Below are 27,498 nucleotides of genomic sequence, written 5' to 3' on the forward strand. Positions count from 1 at the left end.
GGAATGACACCCTCCTGGGTCGTGTTTTCCATCAGCCTTTATGTACAGCCTCTCAAAAACTTTAGAGATGGATGGGAGCAGGGTGATGGGTCAGTAGCTAGTAACCCGGCATGGATCTTTGCCATCTTTGGGGTGTCCACAACTTCAACATGTTTCCACATTGCTGGGTAGCTGCATGTGTGAAGTATTTTGTTGAAGACATCAGGTAAATGCTAGTGTGTACCTGATGGGAGGTTCTTCAGAAGTTGGTTGTTTATTCCATCACCGACTCCTGCTGTTATGGTGTTCGGGAAATGAAGTTGTATGGTGACTTCTTCCTCCTTAATTGGCTCAATTATGTCTTCTTCATTCCTAGCTGCTAGGAAAATCAGGAGCTGCTTGTTGATACAATGGGTGTGTGCCTCGTCCATGACGTGAAGTTTGTGGCAAATGCATTGGCCAGCATGATGGCTTTTGCGTCTGGCTCACTGAAGTATATGTTGCTGACTTTTAGCGGTGGTAGATGCTGTCAGCACTGCAGGACATTCTTCACTATTTTCCAGGCACTGACATTGTCTGGGTTGAGTGTGGACATGTGGACACTAAGTCTGCCCATTGTCTGTTCCTATGTTCTTTAACTACTGCCTTTATCTCCCATCACATGTGGTTGATACAGCATTTGGTGTTGCATTAGTTAGTGAATTGCCATTCACGGAACAGTTGGTCCTTCTCAGTGGTAGTTGCCACGGAGTGTGGTGGTAACTGCCGCGAGAAGTCTCTTGGTTGCTGCGGTCGTCTCGTGATGGCTGTGGTTGCTGTTCATAATATCCTTCAGTTGAGGAAATTTAGGGCTGCATTGGCTCCAACTACATCATGATTATCCATGCCTTTTAGAGACTCTGGAATTGCTGCTTGGAAATGCTTGCAGTCCAAATTTCTGTAACTTAGGTGCTGGTCTGAAAGGGAGGTGCCGATCATGTCCATCTCGTACATGTCTGGGACGTGGTCGGATGATAGGACATTTCGCATTTTGGCATACGTGAATCGTCTGATGCCCTTCAGGCAGGGAAGTGCATGGGATCAAATGGCCCCAGGCAGGCTGCGCTGTTTCAATGAATACCACGAGAGAGTCGGCGCCCAGTAGTGTTGGTGAGGCGAGAGTTCAGTTCAGGGTTTTTGGAATTGAAATCCCCTGCAATGAAAAATTGTCCTTCCAGTGAAAGCAGAGAATTGAAATCTGTCTTGTGTATCGGTTCACCGGGCTGCCAATATACTGACACCAAGAGGATCTTCCTGGCAGTGGTGTTGATGGCCACACCCGTGGCCTCCAACATGGCGAGTTCCATCAGGTGGACTCGATGATGTCACAGTGACCCCTTGACGTAGCTAGCAGCTGCCACCCTGAGTTTGAGGAATGTTTCTTGCACCAGACAGATGTCAACATCCTCATACTATAGGAGTTCAGAAAATTCGCCCTGCTGGGGAGACAGTCTGTTCACATTGAACTTGCATATCGTCAAACCATGGATATGAGCATGATCCTGATGTCCCTGGACTTTGATGGCATTAGCCTGGAGGGCTGCTGTTGCTGCTGCTTTGACGAGTGCTGGAATTTGGTGCATAAGCTGGCTCAGTGCCCACAGAACTGTACTTAGTTTGCTGGCGTCTCTTCCAGTGTGTGTGACTTTCTTCATTGCTGGGATGCTGTCCACTGGCTGCTGTGTTTGTTCTGCACGTTGTGAGGTGGTGCATTGCTCCGTCTGATGTCTACACCCTCCTCCTGCGGCCTGTGGCGCAGTTGACAGTGCAGCCACATTATTTGCGGGTGGCACTTTCCCCCTGGCGGCATCCGTAAAGCTGCATCCCGGCTGGACACATCTGATGGCTGTATTGTGGCAGAAGACATTGCAGCCTCCTTAGCTTACTACATTTGCAGCAAGTCAGCAGGTTTTCCTCGTTTTTGCTGCACTCCCTGGTTTGGTGTGGTACGACACACTTCACACAGTGGGCTGGCATGTGACAGTAGCACCCCATGCCTTGGTAGGGGTAGCACTGCGTACTCCTACCTTTTGCACAAAGGGGCTCAACCTCCACCAAAAACTTATGCGAGATTTTCCACCTCGAAAATTTGATGTTGTCGACCAGCACAATCAGGAACAGAAAGCATGTTCATGTGTATCCTAGGTGACTTCATTGGGCTGGCAGAACGGACTGGGAAGCCCTGAGCTGCGATCTACTGCTTCAGGAACTGCAGTTCCTTCTTTGTTGGACAAGAACTGCAGTTCCTTCTCTGTTGGAAGGTGGCGGATGACCACATTCAGCTGCTTTGTGGCTCGTCATTGTAAGTGAAGTAATGCCATTTTTTCTTCCACAAGCTACATGTTCTAGTGTAATTGCTTGGCATCATTGTGTATCTTTATCTTCTCGTGGAAAGGCACGTAGCCTCCTGATAGCTGGATGATGATCACTGGTGGGCGAGGCGGTCTCTAGCTGTGGCAGCATTGTCCCATCCTCTTCGGCTGCTTCCGGCATAGCGACATAATGGTTTGCAGTCTCCACACCAGCTGGTAGTACTTATTGGAGCTCAATGGCTCTGGCAGTGTGCTTCTGGTCAGGAACAATGAAGCAGTCTTCATTGGGTTGACGCAGGGATGCGCCACCTCTCCTCTTTGCCTTCTTCTTCTGCTGCTTCAGCCTGCAGGGCTGGGTGGGAGAGGATTCCTCTATGGCTGCAGCATTGTGTGTGTGTGTGTGTGTGTGTGTGTGTGTGTGTGTGTGTGTGTGTGTGTGTGTGTGTGCGTGTGAGTGTGAGTGTGTGTGTGTGTGTGTGTGCGTGAGATTTAGGTCAGTTCCATGTCCTCAACGGGAGCAGGTGGGTTTGTTCCACTTTCCTTCAGTGTGGCTACTCTTGCTGTACTGGTCGCAGTCATGGCCAGTGCGGCTGTCGCACCTACATTGGGTGCGACTGCGGCCGGTGTCACTGCTACTGTTGTATCGGACACAGTTGTGGCCAATATTGCTGCTGCTGTTGCACTAGACATGGTTGCAGCTGGCTCATTGCCGACCACTCCACAGCCAACTATTTGCGGCCAAGTCGCGATGGCAGTCAGCGTGCAGGTGGCACTGCTTACTGTGTATCTGGCCTTCACCATGATGAGATCCTCTTCCCCTGTGAAGCGGTACAGGTTACCTCTCATGCTGAGATGGTGCATTGGAACTTCACAACGTTCGGCATTGGCATCCATGGCCATCCTAGTTGCTCAATTACTCAGAGTGGTCCTTGCCATCTTGGTGGGATTTGAAGCCTGGGAGTGGGAAGCTGGTGCTGGCAGGAAATTTTGTGTTGTAAAAGCGACTTTCTCCTTCTGGTTTCTCGGCCATGGATTTGGGCTGTCTCAGGAAGCACAACACTTCTCTTTTGTGAAAGGGAACAAGAAGTCGATGTCAATCAAACCATTCAGAGTCCTTAATCTTTCTGCTCTGTCTATACGCAGAGGTGGTAGCCAGATTGAGATGTCTTCTTCCTGTAAAAGAGAGAATGCGGCTGCTGCCTAGACCCTGGGGAGTTTCCATGGAACAGCTGCAAGCATTTGTAGTGCATCCAGCAGTTGCCCTTTTCGCAGTACAGCACTATGTGAATCACAGCTTATTTGCGACTATCGCATAGTGATTATCCTCTGTAAATTACCCCAATGTGATCGCAGTGCTAATGAGGAATGGAACGTGTCTGATGAGTTATTCAGTTTTCAGTATGCTTAAGGTAGAAGAATAGAATAAATGAGACAATAATGGTTGTGTAACAGTATTATGAAAAGGAAAGTTGCTACTCACCAAATAGTGGAGATGAGTCACAGATAGGCACAACAAGTTTGGAGACAAGAGAAACGCAGGAAAAAAGAGAAAGGAGGATGGACATTGATTAAAGAGATGCATGTTGGGCCTATCTGCGACTCATATCTGTGCTATATGGTGAGCAACAAAATCCGTTTTCATAGTATTGTTACATTCCATGATGGATTTTCCATTGTTTAGTTATTATTGTGTGATGTCTAGTTTGCAGTCAATGCATCTGAATATTATTAGTAATTATGCTCTAGCCCCCAAACCTAGTTATCAAAATGCAAATAAGACTCATTGGCATGTACTTTGGAACTTTCAGTAATGTGGCTCTCGGGAGCTGCATCTTTGAGTCACAAGCTATATTGACTTCCTACCACGCTCAAGGAACAAGTTGGCTAATCTTCTTTGTATTCTTTCTGCTAGAAGTATAACTGAACCTTGGCAACAGTGCAGGATATGTTTGGCATCTCTATAACTGCAGAGTTACTTCCTGGGTGGCATATCATTATCTTGCTGAATTCATATGAAGATGATATCTGTTATTTAGGACATGTCTGAAGGAACAGATACCATTTATGATCTTGCAGCTCTTGAAGAATGAAATTACAACGAAATCCAGACCATTAGCTGTTTACAGGCGTTGATAAATAGCAATGGGGACAGTTGAAAATGTGCGCGCCCTGACTGGGACTTGAACCCAGAATTTCCTGCTTACATGGCAGAACACTGTCCGATTGAGCCATCAAGGACACACAGGATAGTGCAACTGCAGGGACTTCTCTCTAGCCTGCTCCCTGTGAGACCCACATTTCCAACTTACTGTCCACGCACTACATTTGTAGTGCCCCTGCCCACTATATTCATTACTTGCAGCAGTCAATCTACTGATTTCTGTGAGAGTTTGAGAAATGTGAGTGCACCTGCAGTGAAGATCATTGGCTGCTAAGCCTTACCTATATGAAGGTGGTATCTGTTCTTTCAGATGTATCTGAAAAACAAGATACCACTGGTGATCTTGCAGCTCTTGAATAGTGTGGGTGCACTCACATTGCTCAAACTCTTATGAGAATCGGTAGATTGACTGCCGCGAGTAATGAGTATAGTGGCCAGGGGCACTACAAATTTAATGTGTGGACAGTAAGTTGGAAATGTGGGTCTCACGGAGAGAGTGCCCAGAGATAAGTCCCTGCAGCCGCACTATCTTCTGTGTCTTCGATGGCTCAGTCTAATAGAGCATCTGCCATGTAAGCAGGAGATCCTGGGTTTGAATCCCGATCAGGGCACACATTTTCAACTGTGCCCGTTGCTATTTATCAATGCCTGTAATCAGCTAATGGTCTGGATTTCATTGTAATTTGCTGCTGAATTCAGTTGATATATTTCCATTGAATGTGATTTTCACATAATGTGTGAAGTCTTGCTGAAGGCCAAATTTTTTTATCTGTTTTGTGACAGAGCTACTGCCAGATTGAAAATCAGTAAAGGAATCCTACTTATTTTACCTATGAACTGCCACATTTATGTAGCATTTGAGAGTGATATATGACAGCAAGTAAATGTAGACCATTTCAAAGTCCAAGGTGAGTAATATCTTGCTAATTCATGCTGATATAGGCACCTTTGTGTGATAGATACCTCAAGTTTTTATTACAAGAGACTTTCATCATAAGATTATTGTGGTGAGCAGTATTTCATTTGTATTAGTACAGTGCATATTTGAATAGGGTTTTCCATTATTTTATTGGTCACAACAGTAAACATCAGAAGTAATCAACAGAATATTATCTCTTATAATCTAAAACAGTCTGACAATTTCAGGTAGTTTACTGATTCCAGGCCTAAGTAGTTTTGTCTGTGAAATCACCAGAGGGAATTACCGTGAAGTAGCAACACATGATGCAATTTTGTAGGTTGTTTTTCTTATGCTGAGACCAAAAGGTGTCTTATTTTTCATACTATACCTGCCTTAGTTGTTGGCAACAAATGGCAGCTTTGACAGACATGCCCCTGGAGAGAGAGAGTCGTAGTGTAGAACACCCATTTTGAGCAACCAGATTGTAGTCATAATTCTTTTAGCTCGAGTGTATGTGTTGTTTGGGCTCAGCCATTACCCAAGTTCTTCCTGAGAAGTTAATGTGAAGGTATCATAACTATCATCAGAAACAAAATTGCATAGGAATTATCATTGTGTAACTGATGATGTTCAAGAAATGCTTTGATTTTAGTTGCTTTGACTTCTGAACCTTGTCTATTGAATGCAAATGTTGCACAATGCCTAAATGGTCACATTTAATCACATATGCCTATTATTGAGACTTTGTGAATATGGAATATTGTTCATGCCAGAACAATCTTTCTTGAGATAAGAAAATCCTTTGCTGATACAATACAAAGGTTCTAGGTAGCCTTCACCCTTCTATTGAATCCAAAGTGAATTAATGTTGCAAATGTTAGACCTTTTTTCATTTGAGGCTATTTTACAACTCTTGAGCAAAGTTAATAAGTTTTGAGCATATGAAATGCAATATTAACTGCAAGGTAAATACTAGAACTTAAAACAAGAAAATGACAGTAGATAATACATTTAAAGCTCACTGTGTTCTTCCAATCAGATGGCGTCTGGCGAGTGGCATTTGGTCGTTAGCCAGTTGGCCTCTGTAGGGCGAGAAAGCTCTAGAGGGTAAACTGTTCAGATTGTGTGTAGCCGTGAGCTGTTCCACAGAATTGTCTCTGGAAGCTTTTGCTATTACTGGTGGATTAGAAAGGGAAGCGAATTGTCCTTGAGATTCTATCAAACCGATAACTTCAGCAGACACCCGACATATGATTTAAAAAAATAATGGATTGAGTGGACTCCAGCTCAAGACTTTATATCCACATTGTGCCATATTTACCACTGACCACAAACAGATACAGTACTTAAACAGCTCATGAAAAAGACAGCATTTCATCCTTTGGTGTTGCTAGATCATGCATATGGGTGGGCTTAGAATTCTGAGGATGGCTGGTGTTGTTGATTGCCTTAAGTGAATGTCTCTGACTAGCTCTGTGGAAGAAGATCAGCGGCCAGGATTTTGTGTCCAAGACTGTGTGTTCACAAACAATAACAAACTTCCTAATACATTGCGATTTGAAACTAAGTAACTAATAATGAAAGTACCTTCCCTATGGCAACCATCATTTGTCGGAGAATTAGATAGTGGATAACATATCACTTTATTAAAACCGATATGTTACATCACATAGCCCTCCCTTAGATGAATTATGTCATAACAAGCTAGTGAATTAAGAATATTTGTAGTTATGAACACTCTTTAGAATTATATAAAATTACAACATGTCTAATTTCCTCAGCATCACCCAACTTAATTGGACTACATTCCATTATCCTTGTTTTGCTTTTGTTGATGTTCATCTTATACCCTCCTTTCAAGACACTGTCCATTCCGTTCAACTGCTCTTCCAAGTCCTTTGCTGTCTCTGACAGAATTAAAATGTCATCGGCGAACCTCAAAGTTTTTATTTCTTCTCCATGGATTTTAATACCTACTGTGAATTTTTCTTTTGTTTCTTTCACTGCTTGCTCAATATACAGACTGAATAACATCGGGGAAAGGCTACAACCCTGTCTCACTCCCTTTCTGACCACTGCTTCCCTTTCATGCTCCTCGACTCTTATAACTGCCATCTGGTTTCTGTACAAATTGTAAAGAGCCTTTCGTTCCCTGTATTTTACCCCCGCCATCTTCAGAATTTGAAAGAGAGTATTCCAGTCAACATTGTCAAAAGCTTTCTCCAAGTCTACAAATGCTAGAAGCTTAGGTTTGCCTTTCCTTAATGTAGCATCTAAGATAAGTCGTAGGGTCAGTATTGCCTCACGTGTTCCAATGTTTCTATGAAATCCAAACTGATCTTCCCCGAGGTCAGCTTCCACCAGTTTTTCCATTCGTCTGTAGAGAATATGCATTAGTATTTTGCATCCATGCCTTATTAAACTGCTTGTTCGGTAATTTTCACGTCTGTCAGCACTTGCTTTCTTTGGGATCGGAATTATTATATTCTTCTTGAAGTCTGAGGGTATTTTGCCTGTCTCGTACATCTTGCTCACCAGATGGTAGAGTTTTGTCAGGGCTGGCTATCCCAAGGCCGTCAGTAGTTCTAATAGAATGTTGTCTACTCCTGGGGCCTTGTTTGGACTCAGGTCTTTCAGTGCTCTGTCAAACTCTTCATGCAGTATCTTATCTCCCATTTCTTCTTCATCTACATCCTCTTCCATTTCCATAATATTGTCCTCGAGTACATTGCCCTTGTATAGACCCTCTATATACTCGCTCCATCTTTCTGCTTAGAACTGGGTTTCCATTTGAGCTCTTGATATTCATACAAGTGGTTCTCTTTTCTCGAAAGGTCTCTTTAATTTTCCTGTAGGCAGTATCTGATAAGCCTCTACATCCTTACATTTGTTCTCTAGCCATCCCTGCTTAGCCATTTTGCACTTCCTGTCAATCTCATTTTTGAGATTTTTGTATTCCTTTTTGCCTGCTTCACTTACTGCATTTTTGTATTTTCTCCTTTCATCAATTAAATTCAGTATCTTTTCTGTTACCCAAGGATTTCTACTAGCCGTAGTATTTTTACCTACTAGATCCTCTGCTGCCTTCACTACTTCATCTCTTAAAGCTACCCATTCTCCTTCTACTGTATTTCTTTTCCCCATTCCTGTCAATTGTTCTCTTATGCTCTCCCTGAAGCTCTCTACAACGTCTGATTCTTTCAGTTTATCCAGGTCCCATTTCCTTAAATTCCCACCTTTTTGTCGTTTATTCAGTTTTAATCTACAGTTCATAACCAATAGATTGCAATCAGAGTCCACATCTTCCCCTGGAAATGTCTAACAATTTAAAATGTGGTTCCTAAATCTCTGTCTTACCATTATATAATCTATCTGATACCTTTTAGTATCTCCAGGGTTCTTCCACGTATACAACCTTCTTTCATGATTCTTAAACCAAGTGTTAGCTATGATTAAGTTGTGCTCTGTGCAAAATTCTACTAGGCGGCTTCCTCTTTCATTTCTTAGCCCCAATCCATATTCACCTACTATGTTTCCTTCTCTCCCTTTTCCTACACTCGAGTTCCAGTCACTCATTACTATTAAATTTTCGTCTCTCTTCACTATCTGAATAATTTCTTTTATTTCATCATACATTTCTTCAATTACTTTGTCATCTGCAGAGCTAGTTGGCATATAAACTTGTACTACTGTAGTAGACGTGCTTCGTGCCTATCTTGGCCACAGTAGTGCGTTCACTATGCTGTATGTAGTAGCTTACCCGCACTCCTATTTTTCTAATTCATTATTAAACCGACTCCTTCATTACCCCTATTTGATTGTGTATTTATAACCCTGTATTCACCTGACCAAAAGTCTCTTTCCTGCTGCCACCGAACTTCACTAATTCCCACTATATCTAACTTTAACCTATCCCTTTCCCTTTTTAAATTTTCTAACCTACCTGCCTGATTAAGGGATCTGACATTCCACACTCTGATCCATAGAACGCCAGTTTTCTTTCTCCTGATAACGACGTCCTCTTGAGTAGTCCCCGCCCTGAGATCCGAATGGGGGACTATTTTACCTCCGGAATATTTTACCCAGGAGGACGCCATCATCATTTAATCATACAGTAAAGCTGCATGTCCTCAGGAAAAATTACGGCTGTAGTTTCCCCTTGCTTTCAGCCGTTCGCAGTTCCAGCACAGCAAGGCCGTTTTGGTTAATGTTGCAAGGCCAGATCAGTCAATCATCCAGACTGTTGCCCCTGCAACTACTGAAAAGGATGGTGCCCCTCTTCAGGAACCACATGTTTGTCTGGCCTCTCAACAGATACCTCTCCGTTGTGGTTGCACCTGCGGTACAGCTATCTGTATTGCTGAGGCATGCAAGCCTCCCCACCAATGGCAAGGTCTATGGTTCTTGGGGGGGGGGGGGGGGGGTGAGACAATTATATCCAGTGAAAGCTGGCAAGAGAGTGGTGGTGTATTGCTGTAAAGGGTCTGCATCTGAACAAATAAATTTGCCTCGAATGCCAGGTCTGTATGGGAGGGAATGCTTGGCATGGAAAGATGGCAACTGTCAAAAAGTAGGTACTATTGTTTGTTTATTGGTTTAATGTGGATGGAAGTGTGTAGCTGTCCTTTGGTGAAGATTAAATAAACGTCAAAGAAAGTGGCATGGTATTTGGAATAGGACCATGTGAATTTCACTGGATGTAATTATCCCAACAGCCTAGTTCAAAAGTAGATTTCCTGGGTCATCACATTCAGTCCTCGTACTGCCAATCAATCCAAAAAACAACTCCAGAGCACTCCACTTGACACCCAGTATTATCCTTATCTTGAGTGTATTAATCAGCTCCTTCAACACGGCCACGACTTCCTAAAATCATACCCTGAAATATGATACATTCCGTCTGAGATTTTGCCTACCACACCTAGCATAGCTTTTCATCGCTCTCCTAGTCTCTGCAATATCCTTGTCAGACCATATTATCCTTCTGCACCCATCTCTGTACCCTATGGGTTCTACTGCTGCGACCATCCCCACTGCAAGACTTGCCCTGTGCACCCTCCTACAACCACCTATTGCAGACCTATAACTGGCAAAATATGTACTTCAAAGGGAGAGCCCCCTGTGAAATGACACATATTTCATATACCAGCCTTTATGTAAACACTGTTCGCCCTTTTACATTGTCGTGACTACCAGTTATCAGTTCAGGACGAATGGGCACAGGCAGAGGGTGTATACCAGCAACACACAATATCCTGTTGCAGAGCATACTCTACAACATGACAGTTATGACCTCGGAGCCTGTTTCATCACCCACACCATCTGGATTCTGCCACCCAACACCTGTTTTTCAAAACTCCGCAGTTGGTAACTAGTGCTACAACATGTCCTTGATTCTCACCACCCACCTGGCCTTAATTTACATTAATTCATTCAGTCTCGGCATTTCTTCACAGTAACAACTCCTTTCTTCACTCCATTTTGGTATATTGTTTCCATTTTTCTGTACACGTGGTCTAACGCCAAAGAGGAATAGTAAAAAAGTTGTACCTGTAGTTTATACTCTTCATTTGAGTTAGACGTGGTAGGCAAGTGGTCATCAGGAAGAGGAGTTATAATTTTGGAACAACTAGCAACCTTCTTTTGCTTTACCTCATATTCTCCATTACTGTTTATCAAGTACCTTATGAGCAGCATACAAAGCTCAGACACTCTCGTCATTATTATTAATTCTTTCAACTAGTATATGGACTAGAACAATAGAATTCAGGTAGGTTCTTAAATTTCCAATTTTGAAATAAGCCTGTAAAAACTGTCAAGTACACCTCCTTCCTCAGAATGCCACTTCCTAACAACCATCCAATTTTAACAATAAAGGTGTTCCTATACATATCTCCATTCTTCTGCTTTTATGTGTAGGTCTTGCTTTCTTTCATATAGCTACCCTATTCATTTCATGGTTTATATATAAGGCTACAGTATCCTGTTTAATATTATAAACCACTCTTCTCTTTGCTTCTGTACTTTTGAGATAACTTACTCGTACTCTGTTCAGAATCCATAATTAATTACTGAGCTTCCATACCACTGTCTCTTAAATATACTCCTCTGTGTTCCTTTCAATGTGCCTAAGGCTTAATTTGCCTATTGTAAAAGTATCGTGCTGCTGTTGCTCTTAATTGCTACAGGTAGATCTCACCTTTATGTTAGCTTGACATTCGATTACTGTATCAGGATATCTTTCAGCTTTCCTTATCCTTCACTCTTCAGTGTGACAATGCTGATGTCCAGCATTCATGCAGTAAACTTTGCAAAAATATTCTTTTTTAGGTAATATATCTTTTTCTTGGTCTTATAGCAACATTAAATGACTGCAAGTTTATTACTCACAAGAACTTAGTAATCCCTAAATATCCTCATCTTACAGTTACATAGGTGTTGTGAAAAATTACACAGTAAATTGTCATCCATCAAATATTACATAATAAACTGTTAGTCTGTTATGATTAAATACCTACAAATTATTAATATTTCATACGGTAGCAAGTGTCCCATTATTTGATCATTGTAAATAGTTTAGGAAAAGGAAATATAATTTAACAAAGATAGGAAATAGGATAATGGATAACTGGGGCCTTGCAGGCACCACTCTCCTGAGGTAACTGGCACCTATCATTTCCGTGTGCCTGTGATGTCAAAGAGTGTTCCCAAGACATTATCCCGGATACAGCAATTGACCCACATACCTGAGTTTGCAAATATATGCACGAGGCTGTCTGCCTTAGATTTCAAAATCTACCTTTGTTTCTTTTAGCTCTCAATGAATATTTAATGTTTCTATTTGTGATATTGTAAAGTTTACACATAAATATATAGTTAAACCTGCAACTATAATTGCCTTATTGAATGTTAACACTAATTCAATTATACTTCGTTGTTTTTTGTAAATACCATCTGTCATAGGGCAGCTAAAATCTGAGTTCTCATTTTTAAACCTTGGGTAAAACTGTTATAATTTATATTTCTTCAATTGAAACTTGTATAAAAATTTAACAACTTTCCCTAAATAGGCACCGAGCAAGGTGGCGCAGTGGTTAAACACTGGACTCGCATTCAGAGGACGACGGTTCAATCCCACGTTCGGCCATCCTGATTTAGGTTTTCCATGATTTCTGTAAATCGCTCCAGGCAAATGCCGGGATGGTTCCTTTGAAAGGGCACGGCCGACTTCCTTCCCCGTCCTTCTCTAATCCGATGAGACCTGTGACCTCGCTGTTTGGTCTCCTTCCCCAAGACAACCCAACCCCCCTAAATAGGCAGATTTACCACTATATCTGCCATGGGAGGTGTGTTAATAATTAATTCAACATCAGGTTCAATCTGTATTTCACATAAATTATAACTGCACTCCTCCAAAGTTGACGATGTGGAACACAGAATTCTATTTTATGTTTTGAAATATTTAGACTGACAGTCATGTCTGAGGCTTCTTTTGATTCAATATTTAATACAACAGAACCTATAATTAATGGATTTACCTCAAAATCAGATTGCACAATACACCAAAATGTAAAATTGCACAATCTAGCTTGTAACTGAGATATCCAATATTAATTTCTAATTTTTCTTTACATGATTTTGTGATGTGCTCTAAAAGTCTCAGGGCCTGGATATCTGTTTTGTCTTTTAAAATAGCACTAGTGATTTATAGTATGTTATTAAGTTCATCAATTGTTTGTTACTTTGCTCATCGAAAGCTTTTCCAAATGTAATATCTTGAGCTTTGATGTTCCATTTAATTTAGCCTTATTTGCCTCTAGCTTAACAGTTCACCAGACCGAGAACCCAAACTTTTCATCTTGAGCTTTTTTACCCTCATTAGTAACACATAATCTAACATTTACATCTATGTGATTACTCTGCTATTCGCAATAAAGTGCAGAGGTTTCAGTGAACCACCTTCAAGCTGTCTCTATACCACTCCACTCTCGAATGGCACGTGGGAAAAATGAGCACTTAAATCTTTCTCTGTGAGCCCTGATTTCTCTTACTTTATCTTGATCATCATTTCTACCTATGTAGGTGGGTCTCAACAGAATGTTTTCACAGTGGGAGGAGAAAACTGGTGACTGGAATTTCATGGGAAGATCCCGTCACAACAAAAAACGCCTTTTGTTTTAATGTTTGCCACTCCAATTCTGTTTTTGTCTGTGGCACTATTTTGTGATAATTCAAAAAGAGCTGCCTTTCTTTGAACTTTTTTGATGTCATCTGTCAGTCACACCTGATGACGATCCCACACCACACAGAAGTACTTCAGGATAGGGTGGACAAGCCTGGTGTAAGTAGTCTCTTTTGTAGACCTGTTGCACCTTCTAAGTGTTCTGGAAATGATTTGCAGTCTTTGGTTTGCTCTACCCACAACATTATCTGTGTGATCGTTCCAATTTAGGTTATTCATAATTGTAAACGTTAAGTATTTAGTTGAATTTACAGCCTTCAGATTTGTGTGACTTATTGCATAATTGAAATTTAGCAGATTTCTTTTAGTACTCATATGACTAACTTCACACTTTTCTTTACTCTGGGTCATCTGATGACCTTACAAGATGGTAAATGACAGCATCATCTGCAATCAATCTAAGAGGACTATTCAGTTTCTTTCCTATGCCGTTAATATAGATTAGGAACAATAGAGGGCCTGTAACTCTTCCTTGGGAAATTCTGGATATTATTTCTGTTTTACTTGATGACTTTCCATCTAATACTACAAACTGTGACCTTCCTGACAGGAAATCCCGAATCTAGTCGCACAACTGAGGCAATATTCCATAGGCACGCAGTTTGGTTAGAAGATGCATGTGAGGTACGGTGTCGAAAGCCGTGTGGAAATCTAAAAATATGGAATCAATTTGACGTCCCCTGTCAATAGCACTCATTACTTCATGAGTATAAATAGAGTTTGTCGGCACTTGACGTATCTGGTTTAATGTGTAAGTCAGCAATAGCCTTCAATACCTCTTCCATCTTCATGGTTCTCACTGTCCTAAAGTGAAAGAAATAATGAGGTTGCAACTAATATTTTCCTGTTACTAATTGTCATGGTATTTAGACAATATTCCATTGGACACAAACAATAAACCTTTGATTGTAATATCCACTTCTAATTGCCCAATAGCACATGCATCACTACCATCACCACTACAACCAAGCTATAAATCAGCCTGGATTAAATACAGCTCACCTCACTTGATTCAATAGCATGAACTGGCTTGTAGCAATGCTGACAGAAGTTGGATCACAATGCCGGAAAATTGCTGAAGGTTGACATGTAGCTGACACAGTTGTTGCTTCATGCCATGGTGTGTTTGGGGAACTGGCGAGACAATCATAATGCTTTTCTAGTTCCATGTGCAGTTTCGATTCATATACTTTAATAACTTCTTCTGCAGTGTAATTGTTGGCAACTGAATTAATGGTTATTCATTGAAACACCAATTCTTCTGATGCCTGTTAACTCTTCTTACACATAAATACTTAATATCTTCACTGGACTGTTGTAGCTGTTGGACTGCTTGCTGCAGACAACAGCACTATTTTTCCATGAAATTTTATGTCACAACTGCTAATTTCTTCTGAATGTTCTATTAATATTTTCTTCTTATTCAAATTATCTTGATTCTCGGCACAGAATTCATCCTGGATCCTATGGTAGGTTCCAGAATGAATTGTTGTCTATGCCTGAAATAATAAGTACTTGTATACATTCAGATTGTGAATGTTGTACCTCTCAAATACTGAACAGTTGCTTCTTGAAAATACTATTCAGACAAACTGTGTAGTTATTCTTAATATATATATCTATTCACCAATGTCGCTGTTCTTGTGCTGGACTCTGGAAACTGTAATCAGTTCTTACTTCCTCCCAAATAATAGAGAGTATTTCTTCTGACAACAGTTACATCATGTCTTTTGTTACAATGTTCACACATTCGATTTGATGTTACATAAACTCACTCTGAAGTTCTGTGTGAATCTAACAGGCTATGCATCATCATATGTCCTCCGTGATGTAAATACCACTGTCAAGGAACTCCCTTTATTTGATAGCACATCATGTTTCTGTGAGCCAGGATATCATAGCAAGGAATAACTGCCTAATCGGCAGGTATGACAACTGACAGCAAAACTGCCATTGTCGTCCCACCTTGGGGACACATGGCAGCTGTCTGTCCTAGTGTACATGCACAAATGACAGCAGACTTTACAACCATTTTCAATTCTAAAGTAATTAGGTAATAACAAAAGTAGTCATTTATCAGATAGGTAGGGGTTGAATAACACATTGCTTTACCAAACATGGTGCACAGTTGTACAAATTTATGAAAGAGTTGTTGGAATTGCATAGTCATTACAATTTTGTGTCCATCTTATTTTCTCATGAGTGAGTGAAAGTTCTGTACTACTTTTTTAGAAAATGCCCCCCAAAACTTTATCTTGAAGTAATTACACAACCCTATAGTTGAATGTAACTGATAGTCTCGTAAAAGCTTTGTGTAACACTTTTAAAACATTTCCTGGTTGAATTAAAAAGAAACAGTAAAATGCTTTTTAGTGTTTCTGAAGGGGGAAAAAGTAATGAATAGTGTTTATAAAAATTGATATGTTCGGGAATATACAGGGTGAACCAGAACTCCACCAACAAACTTTCAGAAGTTGTTCAGGGGTACCTTCTGAGTATTTTGGAACAAGGGACCCACAGTATCTGGCAACTTGTTACAGAGTAATAATGTAATTAACATTTATTCAGTTTGTTACCACAGACATCCTTTATTCTGTGAAAATACCTTCACAATACTGAAGAAGCTTGTAAATATGAAATAACAAAAACATGCAACGCGCAACACAGAGTAATGCAACAACCCTCAGACAAAACACTGTACTGCCATGTGGTTGTGATTGCTCAGCATAGTGTCATCAGGCTGGTCTTCCATTGCATTCAGTGAGCTCATACACAAGGCCCATTATTGGCCAACTCTGCATCATTAAACCTGTCAATGTAGCTGTGTCTTACTAGTAACAAGAAGTAGCACTGTCAGAAGGACAAAACCCAAGACAGAACTGAGTAGTACCGAATGCAAGCATAAAAGTGAAGGGTGAAATGGGTACCATTATTAATAGCAACAGGTACCATAAGTGAATGGAAACAAGTTAAGTAATGCTTCTGGTGATTTTGCATGTGGTAACAGCATAGATTTTCTGTAGATTTTTATTTGTATTTGTTACTGCTCTTGATCTTAAACTTTATCTGGACGCAGTTATTTTTTTTTATGCTTGCATTCTAACAATCATGTTATGTAATATCATAATCCAAATACTAACCAACCAATATATACACAAGGCATGTTCAGGAAGCAAGTGTATTATATTTTTAGTTTTTTTTATAAAAGGTATTTGGGGAAAAATCCCACAATATTGTTGATACACAGGTTAACTATTTTTCCACATAATCGCCATACCATTAAGTGTATATGGTGAACTGTAGCACAAGGCTTATTTATGCCTTCCTTGAAGTACTCTCCTGCCAGCTCCTTCAGAACCTCTTCTGCACTTGCTTGTTGGCTGAAACTTTAATTCCACTAATGTTTGCCTTCTGGGAGGTGAAAAGTTGATGAACTGAAGGCGCCAAGTCAGGGGAATGACGGGTGTGGTTTAGAACATCCCATCCAAATAAGTCTTGAGTGCCTTGATTGCTAAGAATGCGTGAGGATGGGCGTTGTGGTACAATAAGCACATTCCTCTCATCAGCATTCCCCCCTTTTGTTTTGAATGCTCCTTTTGAGTGTTTTTTAGGCTCTCACAATATCATGGTGCACTTATGGTCTCCCTCCTCCCCTCAGAGGCAGAAATTTTACAAAATGGTGCCATTTCAGTCCCAGAACACCAAGGCCATGATTTTTTTTTTTTTTTGGGCCTGTAGTTGTGGTTTTGAATTTTTTAGCAGATGGGGAATTGGTGTGATGCCACTGTGACGACTGTCTTTTTGTCTCAGGCGTGTAGTGAGCCACCCTTGTTTCATCCCCCGTCACAGTAGAGCTCAGAAAATCCTCACATTCCAATTCAAGTCACCCAAGAAGCTCATGGGTGCTGTTGGTCCGATTTTTCTTGTGCTCTCAGTCAGCTGTTTTAGGACATATCTTGTGCACAGTTTCAGTATACTAGTATTTCTGCGAGTGTCTTGTATAAGAGAGTTGCGGAAGAATCACAGAAATTTCATCCACTGTCAGAGGTTTTCCAGAACAGTGCCCTTGATTTTTTTTGCAACAACTCATCAGTCAAAATGGAAGGTCTTCTGCTCATATGTTGATCATGAACATTCATTCTGCCTCCACTGAATTCCCTTTTGATGGGTGCTATTCCTTCTGTGAGCAGGAAGTGGAACACAGTACGTGGCTCACACATGGCAGGATTTCGTACCAACATCTGTCATGCAACTGTGTGTTCCTGTGATGTTTCCTCTCTTCAGGGGACGTGCCGCCGCCCTTTTTTTTTCCTTCTATGACTCATTGTTGCCAACCCTTAGAAGACCAAAAAGCCCAGCCCATTATTATAACAGTACACTTGCTTTCTGAATATGCCTCGTAGATAACAGACAGCATACTGCATTGTTGCTCACACAGCTTTTATAAATTAAATGGATTATCTATCTTTCAGGCCTCCTTATATAAATCTGGATGAAATTGGCATTATGTGCTTGTGCTGACTTGGAGAATTTTCAATAACTGCCATAATGACTGATAACTTAAGCCCTTTTGTGTACTGGGCACAAACAGAGAATTGTGTGACACTGAAGGTTGATTTAAAAGATGTAAAGGTATGGATATGTGTACAATTTAACATTTGTTGTAGCATCTTCTCATTTGGCAACACTGTTAACATTTGTATGTGTTTGCTTTCTTACAGGATCCACAAATAAAACTTACACCAAATAAACTACAGTTTTCTGCCCATGGACAGGGTGCTAAAGGACCACACAGCTACTCATTTTCCTTGGATTTCCACTCTCCTATTGATAAAGAGGTAAATGTTAAGCTCTTTAAGCACAGTAATACATGAGGAAAAATTTTGTTGTTTGGAATTGTGCTAACTACACAGAAACGTATGTAGAACTAATAAGAGGTGTTTTAAGTCCAAATAGTCACTGATTTTATTTATTATATTTTCCCCCCTCTTGAGTCTCTTGTTGTGTGTTCATAATGTTAACCCCAACTGAGTGGATATTGTATTTTGCTACTAAATATATGAAAGGTTGTAATGTTCCTTTCATCAATCCTCAGAGCTGACTTGCCACATTCCAATTTCAGCCACTCTCAGTATCCACACACACTAACCAATGTGTGATGTGCAAAGCAAATTAATGCTGCCTGTTGCTCTGCAGATTTACTCAGAAATGTTTATTGGTAGACCTGGATTAATTCTCTGCACTGCTAAACTTATAAACACAGTCTAAATAAGGGTTGACAGCCTCACTTTGTACCATGATGTATTACAATTTCAAATTCAATTCCCCTCAGGAGCTCATAGCTCTTTCGTGAGTTCATGTGTGGTGCATGTGAAGCTACGAGCTGTTGTGGCACCTATATCCTTCCCAGGCTCTATTCCCTTCCCCATGCCACACCCTCCCTGTTCTCTTCCTTCCCCCCTGTCCCCTCCTTCCTCCCTGTGTCCTTGCTTATGCTGCCCTGGCTGTCATCCTGGTTTCTGCTGGTTTTATTCTGATTTTTTTTCCACCACCATTCCTTTTCGGCATTTTTGGTCCCCTTTTGGGGTTTGATCTCCCCTTCTAAATTTTGTCTCCACAGTGTGAGCCAACTGGGGAAGAACACCTTACTTAGCGTCTTCATTGTGTGCCCTTTTGGTTAAACCCCCTGACAACACAGGGATCACAGTCTGGTACCTGCATTGCCATTTCTCTGTGTGTGCCTAGGAGTGATTGTTTATCTGTCTGGACCATCAGTACCACTGGCTATGGCCGCCATGCCACGTGGCCCTTGCTATATATGGGTGGCACTATGGGGAGAGCTCCTGATCGGAGTGAATGGATAAAAACACATGTTTTGCATACAAAATGTAGGATTAAGCTCCAAAAATCTGTCCATTCTTCTACGTCTTCTCTTTAATTGGAAAATAATCCTTTAATGCTGTTCTTTATGATCCTGTGGCATGCCCTTACCTGGCTACCTTCTGGGAGGAGGGCCATGTTTGCTGGCTTGGTGTGAATCCCTTTCTCCACTACCTGGCCTGCACCAGGACTCACAGGATACACTTCCACCACCACCAAGCCATTATTTTTTGTGGAAAATATCTAAAACAAGTTTGGTTAAGTGATATCTGGGAGTAAGAAGTGGTCATGTTCACTGTTGAACAAAACTACTTCTGCCACCCAATGTGCCTGTGAACACCTTGGTGACATGCTAGTGTCCATTACTCCTCAACAGTCTTTCAATATGGCCAGATAGTCATTTTACCTTCTTACTGATGAGGAACCTTGGCCTAATCTGGAATGGCTGGGTGTTCTTTTGTTTGGCATGGTCAGAAAAACTGTAAGGACAATCACATCAATTCCAGCGCCTTTATTATTTGAGGCGGGTACCCTCCCAGCCTGTTATACAGTGGACCCTCCCTGCAGCGAGTGTGGATACTCACTCCATGAGGCCCTCCCTCCCCTCCCCTCCCCTCCCCTCCCCTCCCCTCCCCTCCCCTCCCCTCCCCTCCCCTCCCCTCCCCTCCCCTCCCCTCCCTGTGTTCTGCCGCTCGCTTATGTTAATTATCGTGACCATCACTCTCCAAGGTCACCAGATTACCCAGTTTATAAGAAGGAAAAGAAGATACAGGAATATAAGTTCTTTGATGGTTTATCCTAGTCTGAGGGTCATTGAAAATATGATTGTTTCACCCTTTGTGTGTGACATCTTATTTTGCCTCAATTGTGTCATGTCCCTTTCCTCCCTCTGCCTTATCCCAGTTCCGTCCACTTTTCCTCTCCCCCTTCCTTTTCCCAGCAGTTCCCAAGTGCTCTGCGAAGTGTCCCCCTCCTTTGATGTTTGATGCCTATCAGTGATGGCCTCCCCCCCCCCCCCCCCCCCCCTCTCTCTCTCTCTCTCTCTGTGTGTGTCCACTCTTCTCAACCTAGAGAGAAAAAATTATAAGTTTCCTTTTCCTTCAGTGCCTCCAAAGGTGCCGACTTTCCCCTCGTAACCTGAGTCTGTCCTCTTCTGTATAGATGTCGCCCTGTACTTATTGGTAACTGATGGTGACCTGATTGTGTGACCAATTTATTCAATGGAGTTGTAAAAGATACTGCTGTCACCTTTTGGAGCAGCAATTCCTTGTTTTCTTTTACTCCATAGCTTCTGTAGTTCTCCAGGAATCTCATTATACTTATGCTCACTCACCGACCATTTGTGGGTCCCGTGCATTGTGTTGAAACTGGGCTGGCTCTTGGTGGGCTTCTGTTGTTAATTCATGGATCCCACCTACTTTGCACCACTTTGGGAGCAGTTGCCATCCAGGTCCACTAGAATACTGCAATCACAGTTTGCAATCTCTCACTCACTTCCCCTCCAGTGCTCCCTTCATTGTACTGGTTGCCAAATGATGACCTCTGTGATAGTAACCACTTCCAATTGATTCTCTCATTTCCTTTGTCTCCTGATATGCCCAGGTTATCCTGCTTTCCATCATGTCAATTCGCCTCTGTATTCTTCCCACGTCATGTTTACCACCTCTTTGTCAGGTTGTATTAATGAAATGGTCCGTGATGTGTCTGATATTATTTCCGATCTCGAGGCCCAACACCTGAGTGCAATCCCCCATTTCAGGTTGTTGGCTCTTCTTTTTGACAGCAACGTTACTTGGTTGCCCCGTCTCCACTTTCTGAAGATTCGCTGTTTCTATAAGCTATGCTTCCTTGCCCACACCTCTTATAGCATGGATCGTTAAACTTTTCTACACCTTTATTGGGCCTTAGTTCCACCCCATCTGGATTGTGGTTGTCAATTTTATGGTTCAGCTGCCCCTTCTGCACTTCTCTTCTTGGACCCTGTCGATCATTTTGGCATCCGTTTGGCCACTGGTGCCTTTCACACTAGTGCTGTTGATAATCTTTTGGTAGAGGCTGGAATTACATCCCCCCCCCCCCCCTTTTTCAGTTCAGCGACCCTAGCTTCTGGTTTCGTATGCCATCATGATACACTCTTTCCCTGCTCACCACCCATTCTACTCTTTTTATGACTTTGGGGTGTTGCCCGCACACTGCCCACCATCTGGTGGGTTTTACCGGTTCTACATCTACATGGATACTCTGCAAATCACACTCAAGTGCCTGGCAGAGGGTTCATCAAACCACCTCACATCTCTCTGGCGTCATTTCAATATTCACTCTTTTTCCTGAAAATTCCTCGGCCCCAGATTCAGATGAATCTCTTTTGTTGGAGTCTGTGAAAGCCACCATTGCTCCAAGGGTTTTCCATTGTTTGTTCTGCCTGCTCTTACGAGAATTTCAGAATGCTATTATTTTTTACAACTGTTGCTCTAAATCTGTGAAATATGCCTTCTGTTCACATGGAAGTCTATCTCTTGCCTGCCATGTGCGGGGTGTTTACCACATAACTGATGGCTATTTACTTGGCACTCTGCTTCATTAAATGATCCTCCCTCACCATAGTTTATCTATGGAGTCAATGAGTGTCCATCAGGCTATCACCCTGTGTTTTTCCCTCCACCCTGTTGTCCCTGCCATCCACAACCTTCTCACCAATCTTGAATATGCAGCTCGGGTAATGAGCTTCTGGATCGTCAGGCGGGGGGACAGAGAGCAGGCAGCCACCTGCCCCCCCCCCCCCCCCCCCCCCCCCCCGTTTTCCATGACCCACCTAGGGCAGATTTATGGCTTCAAATTCCTTTTCGCTCAGTCACATGCCTACTCTTGAGGGGGTAGGAGTGACCTGACTCCCACTGTTTAATAAACTTCGTGTGTTTCAGGGGACTCCCGCCATGTGTCATTCTTTCCTCTGCCCCTCTTGACGAAAAATCTACCATCCTCTGGCATCTTTGTGTCAGCCGTACCAGATTGACCCTTAGTTTTTAATTCCGTAATGAGCTGCCCCCCTCCTCCCCTCCCTTTGTATTTGCAGCCTCCCATCATTGTGATCTATATTTTGCTTGACTGCCCCTGCATTTTGGTCCTTTGCACTAAATACAACCGCCCACTGTGCTTGTTCCTGGTGTTAGCGGAAAACTCTTGCATTGATAGGCCCGTCCTCAGTTCTCGTTGCAAAAGTGGTCCATCCTCCAGAATTGTTGTTCATCATTTGATGTTGCTGCTCATTTGTGAGGCCTTCGGCCTGGCCTCCACACCAGCCTGGTCCTCCCCCCCCCCCCCCCCTTTCCCTAAGTTTTGTCTGTGGTCTTTTGCGCTGTTTTATTTTTCCTGTTCTTGTGACTTCTTCCTGGGGTTTTGTCCCAGTTGTGTCGCCACCATGGTATTGTGTGGAGATCAGGATGGATCTTGGTGGTGCTAGTGCCCCATCATGCTGGCACCCTTGCTATCACCACTTCCGACTTGGATCCCCTGCCCCTTCTACCCCGTATACTCTTATTGCTGCCCCAGTGCTCCTTCTGCATGTTTGTTTGGCAGTTTACCATCAACTGGAATGTGGCGTTGTTCCTTCCTTAGTTCCTGCCACCTGGTATAATGGGACCAATGACCTCACTATTTGGTCCACCACAACCAACCAACCAACCAAAGTCAATAATTGAAACCCTGTAATTACTTTCTGAAAGCTTCTGAAATATGGGCACTGTACTGCATAATGCACACCTTTAACAGATCATAGGCTGCCTCTGGCTGTCTCGAGCAACTTCTGCAGCTAACATCTACAGCCAACAACACAGGAATACAGTTGTAAGGCAGGAGGGAGAAATCACTCAAAAACATCAACTCAAATTTCCACTGAAACAAATGGAATTTATTGGCATCAGTTAAAGCTTGTAAAATCTGCTTCTTTCATTGAACATCACCTTCAGGTATGTACTTTAAGTGGATACACAACCTGGCACAAGACATCTGCCCACTTAACATCCACATGCTCACTCACATAGAAAAATCAGAAAATAACTAAACAGAATTGCGCACCTGTGGCCAGGAACTCATTATCCAGTTCTCTCAGGTTTTCTGTACTGGAAATGCTCTATGAGTCACTAAATCTCCCAACCAAAATTCAGCAAAACTTCCACGTAAGTGCCTCACTCCAAAAAATTAAAAATTTTCTCTCCAAGACTGACAGGAGGGCTGCAGAATGACCTGTTTGCGAATACCGAGCTGCTTTGTTAGTGACCTGAGGAATCCGCTACTGTATGTGCAGCCTAGTCTGTATTGTGACTTAGTACATACACCCAGCAAGTGATTACTTGCATGGCAGAATAAATTTGCTTGCTTTTTCAAGAATATTTGAAAACGTTGTGTGCAAACATCTCCTCAAGCATCTGACTGCAAGTAGTATATTGTCCAAGTCACATTTTTGTTCCCTAAGGGTTCTGATGTAGAGAAAGCTATTTTACATGTGCAGTGAGACTGTACTTAATTCGTTAGATAACAATTTATAAACCACTGGTATTTTCTGTGACCTGCCAAAAGCCTTTGACTGTGTGAATCACAGCATTCTCTTAAGTAAATTAGAATATTATAGTGTCACCAGCAGTGCTGCGAAATGGTTAAAATCTTACCTAACAGGAAACAAAGGGTGTCACTATGAAATACCCGTGCAGTAAGCAGTCAGTCTCCATCTGATTGGGAATTAATTACATGTGGTGTTTCTCAAGGTTTTGTGATTGCCCTGTTTCTTTTTTTTTCCATATTAATGACCTCTTGTCAGTTATGCAGCCAGATGCTAAGTTTTGTTTTGTTCACAGATGATACAAACATCATAGTAAGTAGACAGTCTAATACAGATTTAGAAATGACTGTTAATCAAATTTTCACTGACATTAATAAGCCATTAATAAATGGTTTAAAGCTAATTCATTGTCATTAAATTTCTGTGAATGTCATATAAATAACGTTATTGAAGACATCGCAAATTTTGAGAAACAAATAATAATTTTAGAGGAAAAAATTGTAACTGCTGGATAGGATCCCACCTGCTTTGTTACAATACCACACATTCCTGTAAATCTTTCAAAAACACAATCCTGTCACCAAATAAACCATGCATTGCTTCAGCTTTAATCCTTTCAATACTCCATCAAACAAACACACACTGAAATGTGGCAGGTGTATTCTTTAAACCAAATGGCATGCACCAATATTAGTGCTAGGCTGATGAACTGGTAAATGCTATTTTTGGACAATTTTCTGGATAGTAACCACTCTGCAGATCTATCATTGTAAACTACCTGTATTGCTTGTAGGTATCCAGCATTGTTTTGTAGAAGGTACATATCTGTAATTGTTCATTTATTCAAGTATCTTTAATCACAAAAATATGATACTCTTGTTTGGATACAATCGCTATTGGTGCACCCCACAGGCTAGTGCTTTCTTCAAAGATCACATCTTGTAGTTGCAGTTGTTAAACTTATCCCTCATAGATTGGAGGGTATTGAGTACCCAATAAGACTCCCATATACAGGCAGTTAATTTCCAGTTTGTACTGTGCGCTTTGTTACTGGAGTTGCCAATAAAGCCTCTAATGTATCTGTAAGTGTTCATATTCTACCAGCAATTCTTACTTGCCTTTTCTACCAACTCCTTCTATAGGAGCTAGTTTTCCTTGCAGTGTGGATGTGGAGAAACTTGTGACTTGCCTCAGTTTAGAGACCAAATATTTTTTGTCCAGTTCTTTCCTGTAAAGAAACAACGTTAGTACCAGTAACCATTTAGATAACACGTTGTGTATAGTTCCAAAGTTATCTTCTCTGATAGGCACTACCCAATTTCTGTTTAACTCTGGTATGCATTCCACACTCCATGAAACAGTGAACCTTGTCGAGCTCCTCATTTTCCTCTAGAACCTCTACTACTCATAATGTATTCACAAATGCCCCCCCCCCCCCCCCCCCCCAAGCAGATAGCCATTCTTTGAAGGGTTTGTGCTAGGCTACAATGGGGCCCCAGCCTTTGCAGCATCTTTTCCCTTCAGTGCTGCATACCTATACTCTTGCTATTCTGTATCCCTTCCCTTGGGGAACCTGTTTTTGGGAATGTGTTCTGCATTTTCAGTAGGTGATGTCAGAACAGTCTCTCCAGTATTTTTCATTCCTTTTTTCTTACTTCATTCTGCTTCTCCTACTCCTCCTCCGCTTTGGCGTTTGAGGTTCCTCATTTTCTTCTTCCTTCCTGTGTGCTCATGAAGGCCAGACCATGCTTCTGATGCATAACAGGTGACTGGGTAATGCATAATTCCCAGCCTCGGGTCAACAGGTAGGGTTCGCACTTACACTCTGGTACAGGCCAGGCCAGGAGAGGTGACTGTGTGAGATGCTACCTTCCCAAATTGCCAATTGGTCTGTCTGTCAGATATTCGGTAGGTGTGACCTGAGGTGTGAACAATCACCTAAAGTGGGTGTGTCCCTTCTGACCGCCCCCCCCCCCCTCCCCCCAATTGGAAGGAGCATACCATCAGAAATGCTGGCAGTTATGAGGGATTTTCTTGCAATGAGCCAATCGTCTTCTTCACAATCAACATCTACTAACCAGAATGAAGCTTAAGATTCAAACATCCCCTCAGCTGCTCCACAGTTCCTCATGGTTTCACATACTGAAAATGGTCAGTCCTTTGTTACGGTAAATCCATTTATTATTCAGAAAGATGCTGATGCAATTGCCAACCCTGTGAAATCCTGCTCTCATTTATGGAATGGCACTTTGCTTTTGGAGACTACTTCTGATACTCATGCATAACTGCTTGCAGCTTTGCTCCTCCATGGTTATCCTGTTCATGTCGAGGCCCACTGAATGCTGAATTTTTCCTGTGGTGTTGTTTACACTAGGCTGCTTGACAGTCTGACTGAGGCAGAAATACAAACGTACTTCTCTGATCAGGGTGTCATTGCAGTCCATCAGGTGATGAAAAAGGCGTCCTTAGTGCCCACACGCACTCTTTTTCTCACTTTTAGTGGAGTGGTGCTTCCGTCAGAGATCAGAAAAGGTTGTGAAGTTATCACAGTCTGACCATACATTTTGAACCCGATGTGTTGCTATCAATGTCATCATTATAACCACACGTGAATATCCTGTCGACACCCGGCCAAATGTGTAACCTGTGGTAGGGATGCTAACAGCGATTATATGCCTTCTCCCCCCTGTATCAATTGCAATGGTGACCATCCAGCCTCCCCCTGAGATTTTCCCATGTGTCTCGATGAGCGGGCCATCCAGGAGATGTGGGTTAAGAAAAAGTGCCTTACCTGGTTGCTTGCAAGTTGTTGGCTAGTTGGAAGCCCTGCATTCTACCATCTGGCACCTGCAGTACTGTTCTTGTTACATCCCACTCCGTGAAGGACATTACCATGCAGACATGCGACCCCAAATTCAGCACTGTGGTTGTAAAATCGCCCATTGACACGGTAGCATCCCAGTCTCCTCCTCCAGTTGTGCAACAAGCCACCAACTTTCACTTCATGGGGCAAAGTCACCTGCTACACAACTGGCAGGCTGGAAATGACACAAGGAATACTCCCGCAAATGCTTCTTATTTCCCTCCAGCCAACAAGCATGCGAGTCTTCCTCTGCCAACTGGAAAGGCTCCAAGAAATCAAACAAAAGCAGACAGTCTTCCCCTTCGCCAACTCACAGATGATCGACAGTTTCGCCATGTGATACTCCCATCCAGCTGATTTTCATATCGCCGGTGTGCACCTCCAACCGTTTTTCTGTCCTGAACTTCACAGACCAACAGAGGGAGAATGCCATTACCTCTGTAGATCTCGTGCAGCAGGATCCTCCAGCCTCTGCACCCTGTAGCAGTGAGTCTTCAAAGGCTGGCACTCGGCAACCAACAAAGCAACACTCCTTAATTTTTCCCTCCTCCCTTTTCTCCTCCAAT

The 27,498-nt window shown here is 42.2% G+C and overlaps 1 protein-coding gene across 5 annotated transcripts in view; it reads left to right on the plus strand.

Annotated features, from left to right (window-relative positions):
* Positions 1–27,498, plus strand: part of LOC126281254 (very-long-chain (3R)-3-hydroxyacyl-CoA dehydratase) — a 165,805-nt gene that overhangs the window by 51,488 nt on the left and 86,819 nt on the right. For all 5 annotated transcript variants that reach the window (XM_049980047.1, XM_049980048.1, XM_049980050.1 and 2 more), the window contains exons 2-3: positions 18,107–18,266; positions 18,356–18,472. In XM_049980047.1, the coding sequence (XP_049836004.1) occupies positions 18,183–18,266; positions 18,356–18,472 (201 nt within the window). In that variant the 5' untranslated portion in view covers positions 18,107–18,182. The remainder of the gene's footprint in view (positions 1–18,106; positions 18,267–18,355; positions 18,473–27,498) is intronic.

This window comes from Schistocerca gregaria, chromosome 7, assembly GCF_023897955.1.
Source record: "Schistocerca gregaria isolate iqSchGreg1 chromosome 7, iqSchGreg1.2, whole genome shotgun sequence".
Lineage (NCBI taxonomy): Eukaryota > Metazoa > Arthropoda > Insecta > Orthoptera > Acrididae > Schistocerca > Schistocerca gregaria.